This window comes from Chrysochloris asiatica, unplaced genomic scaffold (assembly GCF_000296735.1).
Source record: "Chrysochloris asiatica unplaced genomic scaffold, ChrAsi1.0 scaffold00003, whole genome shotgun sequence".
Lineage (NCBI taxonomy): Eukaryota > Metazoa > Chordata > Mammalia > Afrosoricida > Chrysochloridae > Chrysochloris > Chrysochloris asiatica.
Window position 1 is genome coordinate 3868990 of NW_006408521.1, and position 9869 is coordinate 3878858.

The 9869-nt window shown below is 43.4% G+C and overlaps 1 protein-coding gene across 1 annotated transcript; it reads left to right on the forward strand.

Moving 5' to 3' along the window:
* The first annotated feature begins 2611 nt into the window (after positions 1–2611).
* Positions 2612–6767, forward strand: LOC102829618 (ZW10 interactor-like). Its single transcript, XM_006831430.1, has 7 exons — positions 2612–2652; positions 4973–5063; positions 5212–5326; positions 5476–5642; positions 5789–5845; positions 6384–6514; positions 6593–6767. The coding sequence occupies exons 1-7, from the start codon at positions 2612–2614 to the stop codon at positions 6765–6767; spliced, it is 777 nt and encodes a 258-aa protein (XP_006831493.1).
* Positions 6768–9869: the final 3102 nt, after the last annotated feature.

Consider the following 9869-nt stretch of genomic DNA (forward strand, 5'->3'; position numbering starts at 1 on the left):
GGAGGAGAATATGAAAGTATCATGGGCTGCTAATAGAGCAGATAGATCTGTGTTGGAAGATCAACAGCCAGAGTGTTTTTTAGAGGCCAGACTTTGTCTCTCATACTTTGGACATATTGTCAGGAGGGATCAGTTACTGGAGAAGGGTATAATGTTTGGTAAAGGGGAAGATCAGAGAAATAGAAGAAGCCCCCAGCAATATGGATATGTAAAGTGTCAGCATCAATGGGCTCAAGCATGGCAACAATTGTGAGGTTGGCCCAGGACCGAGCAGTGTTTTGTCCTGTTGTGCATAGGGTCGCTATGAGTTGGTACCAACTCGATAGCATCTAATAACAACAACAAGTGATATTTTCTTTCTTTTTTTTATATATTTTAAAAAGGAGTTTTGCTGCAGATTTGCTAATTGCAATACATTACTTGATTTCTCTATTTCCCTGAGTGTTGATTGTGGATTAAAATGAAGACACTGACAGCTTTATTCTTTTCTCCAGTTATCATGATGTTATTTTTTTTTGGTCCAGAAATGAGGATTTTTTTCTCATTGAGGTGCAATCCATAATGAAGGGTGCAATCTTCATCTTCATCAGTGAATAGTTCAAGTCCTCTTTGCTTCCAACAAGAAAGGCTGTATCTTCTGCACAGTACAGCTTTTTAAGGAGTTTTCCACCAACCCTAATGCCAAGTTCTCCAAGACCACTCTTCTCTTCGTGCTGCTCTGTGGAAAACCAGTCCATTCTTTACTTACCACAGTAAAAAAATCTTAAGAATAAGTGGAGCCAGTTTCTGAGATTATTTGAATACACTGAATAAGTATGATGAAAGGATACAACCCTGACACTCACCTTTCCTGATTTTAATTCATTGATTATCTCCTTGTTCTGTTTAAATAACAGCCTCTTGATTTAGATACAAGTTCCTCAAGAGCACAATTAAATGGTCTAGGGTTCTCGTTCTTCAAAATTTTATCCATAGTTTGTTAAGATCCACACAGTGGAATGCCTTTGCTTAGTCAATAAAGTACAAGGACTAATTTAGGTTTAATATTTTTAGAAACTGGTAACTTTTTCAAAACAGATGTCATGAATGTGTTTAAATTTATCCACATCCTTAGTACTACAGCTTAGCTTAAGTTTTTGATCCTATAGAATACATTTATAACTGTTTCAGTGTCCTTATCTTTGGATTGTGACATCTGTTTCAGCTGTCACTCACTGATTTTCTCTTCATTTTGAGTTTTATTTTCTTTCTCTGCAATTGTGTCAATTTTTAATTGAGTGCCAGATATTTCAGATTGTATTTTATTGATTGTTGGAGATTTTTACATTCCTGTATTATTGAACTTTGGAACCCTGGTCTGGCATTTGAGGGTAACATTGGACTACCAACTGCAAGGTCAGCAGTTCAAACCCTCCAGCTGCTCTAAGGGTAGCTCTGAGTAGGAATCCACTCATTGGCACTTAACAGCATCATAGTACTGAATTTTGATCTATCAGACAATTAAGTGACTTGCAGTCATCTTGCTTTATGAGTATTCCGATCTTGTGGCACTGGAAGCAGCTCTAGTTATGCTGTGGGTTAGGCATTAGGCTGTTAAACTACAACATCCAAACCTTTCAGGCACTTTGTGGAAGAAGCATCAGACTGTATGCCCCAAAATATGTACATTCTGCTGGAACATGCTCCTTGTCAGGAGGTTTCAGTCACATTGGCTCCTTGATCAGTCTAGAGCTAAAATATCTCCTACTCCTTAGGAAAGATCTATATATTTACTCTGCTCAACGACACAGATATTATGAAGTTGTCCATTCTGACTGATGGAAACAGTCACTGTTCTTGTCCAAGTGTTACCGCCAAGCATTATCTTTGAACTTGTCTAGCATTTCTTTTCCTAGAACTGGGTAGTTTCCTCAGATACACCTTGAGTATTACTAAGCAGAATACTACTGGAGGATATCCTCTTTAGATTGATGAACGTTTTCCCTGCACAGTTATTTCTTTTATTTTATACTCTGAGGAGACCATTAGCTCCTTTGGTCTCCCCGAATGCTAAATTTATGTTATCCAATCAGGTTCTGTTTGGATTCCCAGTCCTTGCACTGCATCCTCAGACAATCTCTAAAGGCAATAAAGCTGTAAAACCAGTGAGCTCACATCCCTTGTTCTTGCGTATCCAAGTTAACTGTTCTTTTCGTGATGCTCTGTGTCTTAGAAAACAGCCCACTCTTCTCCTACCGCAGTTAAAAATCTTACAAGTGAGTTCTGGCTACTTCCCCTAAAACCCAAACTCAGCGCTAAATAGCTCTCTGTTCAGCGAATTGAAATACAGGTTCTTGCCATATCTATTGGCTTCTGCGCTGCCGAAAAGCAAAGGCGCATGCGCAGAATTTCCTCCCGCCAGCCGGCAGCCTGCTACAACTACGCCAGCGTTCAGAAAGGGGCGGGCCAACGAGTAACTTTACGTCTGCCAATCAGAGAGCATAATTATCCTTACTTCCGCCCATTTATCTGGAAACCAATTGCTTGTCCGGAAGTACAGTTTGCGGAGGATTCAAAAACTGTCTGAGAAGTTTACGGAAGTGTGGTCACAGGTTTGTCGACCTCTGGAAGAATGGAGGCTGCTGCGACCGACCCGGAGACAGAGGCCATAAAGTAAGTGCCTGTCGCCAGGGGTAGCTAGGGACGAACGGCAAGGACTGTACAAATTCCCATGTATTTTAATGATAGTGGTTGTGTGCTGTGGAATCGGTTGCGACCCTGTACAGCGTGTAGGGTTTCCGAGGCTGTAAATCTTTACAGGAGCAGAAAGCTTCATCTTTCTCTCGCGGAACGGCTGGAGGTTTCAAACTGCTGACCTTGAAGTTAGCAGCCCATTGGTAACCGCTATGCCACCGGAGTTCCCACATACTGTGGAGGCTCCCTTTTCCGCCCGACTGTTTCGGTTTGCCACCGCGGGAAAGGGATCCCTACATAATTTCTGCCCGTCTCTCCCATGCACACACGCCACAGGGTATGTACTAGAAAGAGAAGGTTCACTCCCTGTCGACCCATTTCTCTGCAGATAGCCCCATCCAGGCAGAATACTTTCTACCCCAGGAAACATCCTGAATGGGCGGTTTAATGTTTGTCCCAGCCCCTCCTAACTTGCGCACTCGGACACAGACGCTACCCACACTCCCTGCCTCCTCCCCTGTGTTATTTCAGCCTAGGGCGGACCCCAAAGAAAGGCGCTGAAGGGGAAGAATCTACCGAGCCTAGACGGAGACACTTAGCTCTCTGTACTGAACCCCTCCTAATTTATCCCCAGATCTAGCCACAAGACTAGTGTTTTCTTGGAGAAGGTCTTCCTATGACCCCTCAGAGCACTGCCCTTATTTTTCTGGTTCCCTAAATATATCCCGACTGCCCTGAGACTAGAATCAAATCCTATCTTCTCAGAGCCACACTGCCTATTTACAATTTCATTCCCTCCCCTGATATTTCTTAATTGCCCTTGTTGGGTGTCATAGAGTTGGTTCCCAGTCAACCCCATGGATTAATTAGCAAGTAAAACTGCCTCATAAGGTTTTCATCTGTTGTCATTGGGAGAGTGAATATGTTTATTCTAGTCTGTTACTTTGTGGATTGCTTGGTTTTATAATGCCCTTCCTTGTCTCTAATAATGGATTGTGACTTCAAATCTCTGTTATCAAGATCATTATTGTCAGTGCTGTTCTCTTTTTGTTACTGTTTGAGATGTTGTTTTCCATCCTCTGATTTGTAACCTGTTTATGTCTGTTCCTGAGGTGTGTCACTTGTAGGCAACATTTTGATGGGTCGTGTTTTTGTTTTGTTTTTCCTTTGGGGGAATTGAGTGAAGGTTTCATTGTGGGATTGTCATCAATAAGATGAAGCGAAATGAGTATGAACTGGGCTTTTTTGGATGCGGGCTTTATGGAAGCTCATTGCTGGGTCTTTCTCCCTTAACCATTTAACCCTCAGCACCGTCAGCTTGTCCTGCATTTTCTAATCCCCACCCCCAAGACACTTTTCTCATCCATACATACACACCCCGTGGTCTAAACCAGTGGGTTCTTCAGGCCTTGTGTACACACTAGTCAGAGAGGAAAACTCTCAATATTAGTACACACACTAACATATTTGCATGTATATATGTATCTTCTTTATATGTTGTAAAGAGCCATCGACTTATAACAACCCGATGCACAACAGAATGAAACACTGCCTGGTCCTGTGCCATCCTCATAGTTGTTTACACATGAGCCCATTGCCGCTGCCACTGTACCAGTCCCTCTCAGCTTCTTTTTCGCTGACCTTCCACTGTACCAAGCATGATGTCATTCTCCAAGGAATGGTCCCTCCTGATAACATGTTCAAAGTTTGATATGCATGTTATACATGCAAATGTATATATACTTACATATATATTTATGCAAAAATATGAACTGCCAATATGTTTCCTATATGAATCACCTGAGACACAAAGACATACATAGATTAAAACCAGAGGATGAAAAACATATCTCACTCAAACTGTCACAAAAAAAGCAGTGGTGGCAATAATAATTTGATAACAAGAGATTTTTAGTCAAAATTTATGATTAGAGACAAAGAAGAGCATTACACGATGATTTAAAGATCAGTTCACAAACAGAACATACCATAATAAGTATTTATGAATACAGTGACAATAGAAGAAAGAAAACCCCATGGGGCACTTCTATGCAGTAATCCATGAGGTTGAGTGGGGAATCAGTTCTATGGCAGTCCTGGTATGGTGCTGTAGTATAAACACGGGACTGTTAACCTCGAGGTTGGTGGTTCAAAATGACCCGCTGCTCTTTGGAAATCCTATAAAGTGTCACTATTGGTCGGGACAGACTCAACAGCACTTAGCAACAACAATAGCATTTCTTCTTCAGAATTAACACTGTAGGAGATTGCAGCTGCCCCTGTTTCCCGTCCCTTGCAGGACCTTAGCTGAAGTGAGCACCATCCTAGAATCTACAGGCTTGCAGGAGGAAGCAGAGCTGCCTGCCCAGGTCCTGGCTGAATTTGTGATGGTATGTACAAGACAGGAAGCCGGGGACTGGCTCTGACTCCTGTGGAGACACTGGGTAGGATCTATGGTGAGCAGTCAGGAAAGCAGCCCTGTTGAATTATAGCTCAACAGGGGAATATTCTCCCTGTCTCTTCCTGCCCTTTGAACAGGACTCCCGGAAGAAGGACAAGTTGTTGTGTAGCCAGCTTCAAGTAGTGGACTTCCTGCTGGGCTCCTTGGTGAATGAGGACACTGTCCAGGATCTGGCCTCTGAAGACATGAGCCGTGAGTAGGCACGGGGTCTGGGTAGGATCTGACCTAAGTGGAGAAGGAAGAGGAGTGTCAGGTCAACTGTCTGGCTGATGGCTCCAGTATTACAGGGAGGCAGACTGGCCACACCCACCCATTCCCTCATTCCTGGTGACTTATTTCAGGCCAAAAGGCAACGGAAGCCAAGGAACACTGGAAAGAGCTGAAGGCCACCTACCAGGAGCACGTGGAGGACATCACTAGCGCCCTGAGACAGGCCCTGTTGCAGAAGGAAGAGGCCCAGAGGAAGCAGGCGCAGCTCCAGGAGGCCATTGAGCAGCTCCAGCTCAAGGTATATTCTGGAACCTTGGAACAGGGGACGGGCAGAAAGGAGCTAGCAAAGGTTAAGCTAGCTAAGTTGGATCCACTTCTCACTTTTCCAAAACCAACCAGAAAAATGCACTTTTCTCTCTGTCCCCGGACCATGTTTACCCACAGAAGCAAGCGGCCGCAGAGAAACTCAAAGCAGCCCAGCAGCAGTGGCAGTTGCAACAGGTGGGCCCATCTCCCTGTGAGAACGTCCCCTTCCACTCCAGTAATACCATTATGCAGGCTCTGTCCTCTGCCTGTGAAAGCCTCATCTCGTTTTCTTGTGTCAGGTTTGTATAGTGCAGTAACAAGGGCTTGAATTCCAGGTGTCACCACTTCCCACTCAATGATCTTGGGCAGGTCACCTAACTTTCTGTGTGTCTGTGAAATGAGGGCCATAATGACACTTACAATGTATAGTTGTTTGGAGGATTACATCAGTTATCAGCACACAAAGTTCTTAAAATTGGTACCCAGAACATAGCAAGCTAAATAAATTTTATCATCTCTTTGTCCCTTCCATCCAAAGCACCTAACCTGGGTAAGTTCATTCATTCGGACCTGATTTTTTTCTCTGGGCCCCTTCTCTTTCCCAAGACCAGCAGGGTCCCTCTTCCTGCTGGGAGTCTGAGTCCTGAGCCAGGACTAGGATGAAGGATTTCGGTTGTGGGGGTGGCTCTTGACGCCTGCTGGTAAGTCTTGTCTGAACCTTTGGTTCTGGCAGGAGAAGCATCTACAGCGTTTGGCAGAAGTAAGGCATCATCAGAGAGGAACTCAGCAGAAGGTTGAGCAGCTGCATCAGGAACTCAGAAGCTTGACGCATCAGGCAGGGCAGAAGCAGGACCAGCTACAGAGGTGAGGTTAGGGGTATCGGCTGTAGGAGAGCTGCTTCTGCTGCCGTTCCCTCCCCTCACACTCACCTCCTCCTCCCAGGTACCAGGCCTTCCTCCAGCTGCTGTGCACCCTGCAGAACAAAGTGCTGCTCCCTGAGGCCGAGGTACAACCACCACAGGAGTGGCCTCTCCACCAGAATATTCCTGAGGATAAGCCCCAGGAGCAAGACACTGGGCGTGACATGGGAGGGGATGGGGCTATTATTCCCAAGTGACGACAAGCTGGAGGGGACAGAAATTGGAAGGTAGACTTAACTACTACCCAGACTGTCTTCCCAAGGTCAGTGACCCACAACCTGTTGGACATATGACCTTGCTACATTAAAGATCCTAAAGTAGTTCAGAACCTTGCTCAGAAATTGATTGATGGTAGGAGGGGAGAGGGGGGCCTTTGGTCATTTTCTTTGCATCTGAGCTGCTCTTTCCATAGGGGAGAGGGTGGGGGAGGAAGGAGCTTGTGGATGGCTGAAGGCTGGCCCCTCATCTCCATGTCCGCTCTGCCTGGGCTTACCCCTCTCTTGCTCTTCTCCAGTTCTTCCCTTGCCCCACTCATTGTAGAATGCTCTGTGAACTGGTCAGCCCAAGTCTGACGTGGGAGCATCCTGTATATTTTGTAGATTAAACCACTGGATCGCTTTCAGGCATATGTTTCTTTGTTCATCCTCACAGGCAAGGGGGGAGAACTATGGACACTCAGAGGCAAACAGCATGACAGGATCTGGGACAGATGTAAAGGGAGGGTGCCCTGGCCTGGGCCTCAGGTTGCTGCCCCTATTCATGTGATGCAACCATGTTGAGCTTAATTCAGAAACAGAAGGAGGAGTGCTCTTTAAGCAGGCATGGGGAGACAGAGAACACGGGGATCTCTGCCTTTCTGTTGGTCCATGTCTGTGTGAGTTACACTTCTTGCTGTGTGTGCATCCTCTGGAGTTAGTGTACGTGTTTCTGGATGTTTCTGTGTCTTTTAGTTTCTATGCCTAATCCTCTGCATGTCTGTCACTGAATGTGTGGACATAGGAGGGATGTGTTGCTGAGAATCTGTATCCCTGCGTGGTAATCTGCTGTCTATGATAAAGGTGTCGTTGGCAGCTTTCAGAGAGTGGAAAACCATTCTGTGCAACTTACTTTTATAAAGGAGTAAAGCAGTTTCTATTGAAGTGTATAGAATTAGTTGTAATATCTGAGAAGTTTCTACTAACTTTGTAAATGGAATAACTAACTAGCTTCCCACAATGTTAATTGTCTCCCATTTGAGAATGTTTCTGTGATGACTGCACTTCATGCTAAAGAGCTTTGTAGCGTTTGTCCTGCATAAACCAGGGTCTGCGTGTGGTTTCTGACTAAGAAGTAGTGGGGGTCCTGGCCCAAAAACTGTCCTCTGAGTTGTTACTGATCCTGAATGGTAACCTGGTGCTTCCCTAATAGTATTCTAGTTATACAGTTCAAACTTACCAGCCCCTACACAGGAGTAATTCCATGATCATTGTCTGTGAGGTGTCTGTAACCATTGTGAGGAATTATTGAAGCAACAGAGTAGGAAAGAGTGCTTTGAGAGGGACAATTGTGTCATTGATAAAAAGGTTAGAAAGAGGAGATAGACATAGACTTATTTATAGGAATCAACCTTGGACTATTCTGTTAACTATTCTCCTCCCACCTTAATAAGTTAGACAAGAAGGTGTGATGATTCTACCAAGCCATTCTTAGAATTGTTATCCCCAGCCTAGTCATTGAAACTTTTGGTACTTTCAACCTTGGGCTCTGAGGAAATTAATACTTAAATTTAGAATTCATTCATTAATGTGCCTCATGGATATATGTCATACTTCACTCTTGAAACCGTAAATAACCACATTATTCTGAATACTCGTGTCTTGGGCATCAACCTCTTTTATGTTTAATTTTAGGGCTTTTTAAACTATCTTGGAGGGGTAAATTCTGTTTGTTATTAGACTGAATTTATAACTGACTGGTTGTGAAGTGTCATACAGTCATCTCTAACTCATAGCAACCCCATTTAGGAGTTCCAGGGAGTGGCTGGTGGGTTTGAACCTCCAACCTGTGGTTAAGAGTCCAGTGCTTATTTTACAGAGCCACACAGTTACAAAAAACAAAAATAGAAACATAATTGTCATAGAGCTCTTTAATATAGAGGTTAGATTTCAAGTGACATATTAGCATATGTCACCTAAACAGTTCACTTAGGTGAATCTCAGCAAGCACACTTATATAAGAATACCAAATTAATTTTTCCTTGCATTTCAGAGTGATAAAACCCAAGTCAAAGAGTTAGTGATTATTTAAAATGAATTGTTATGCAACTAAAGTTGTGTTTTGAGATGAAAAAAGGAAGGAAAGTCCAGGAACTTTGCTTTCAGGAGAAGACAGAATTATTAAAATATGAGATTATATATAAAAATCATAAGCCATAGAACTGTATGTAATCTATTACATCCATATTTGTTCTGTTTATGTATACTATTTTGTTGTTAAGTGCTGTTGAGTTGTTCCTACCCACAGTGACCCTGTGTAGAGTTTCCAGGAGCAGCTGGTGAGTTTGAAACACCGACCTTATGCTTCAAACCGACTTTGCAGTCCAGTGTATTAACCCACAGGACTCTACACTACAGAAGTAAAAAATAGGGACCGTGTGAAAGGTAATTTTCCTGAAGGATTGATGAGTTTCTTTAAAATGAAATCCTAAAAAAATTTTAAGTTATAAAATTGTTTTGCAGTGACGTGGCGTCTAATTTTAGGAGCTAATCACAAATAATTGATTATGTGAATCTAGCTTGTGGCGCTGTGGGTTAATGCACTGGACTGCAAGGTTAATTTGAACCTCAAGGTCAATGGTTCTAGCTCACCAGAAACCTTATAAAGGGTTCCTGTGTATTGGAACTGATTACACAATACACAACAACAACAAGAAGCTTTTGAAAACGTAGATAACTCGAGGGTAGACAAGTGAGCTTTGGTGAAGGGAAAGGAGGATACATTAAGGAGGTCAGCAAAAAATGATGGAGATGAAGGAAGACTGGGAGGAGTGTAAGAATGAAAGAAAATAGAGGTCAATCCTACGGCAACAGTAATGAGAACCTGTGACTGGATACATAGCTGGATATGTGTGGGGAGGGGAATAGGACTGTACCCACAAATATATAGAGGTGTGTTAACAGAGGCTATTTCCAAATGTGTGTTTACATATGCTGCAAATATATCCGTGACTATAGTAGACCTTACAGGTTGCAAAGGTATGGAAACAACCTTATCAAACACCTTGAGAAAATGAGTTACTGGCTGGAGGGTCTCAGACCATA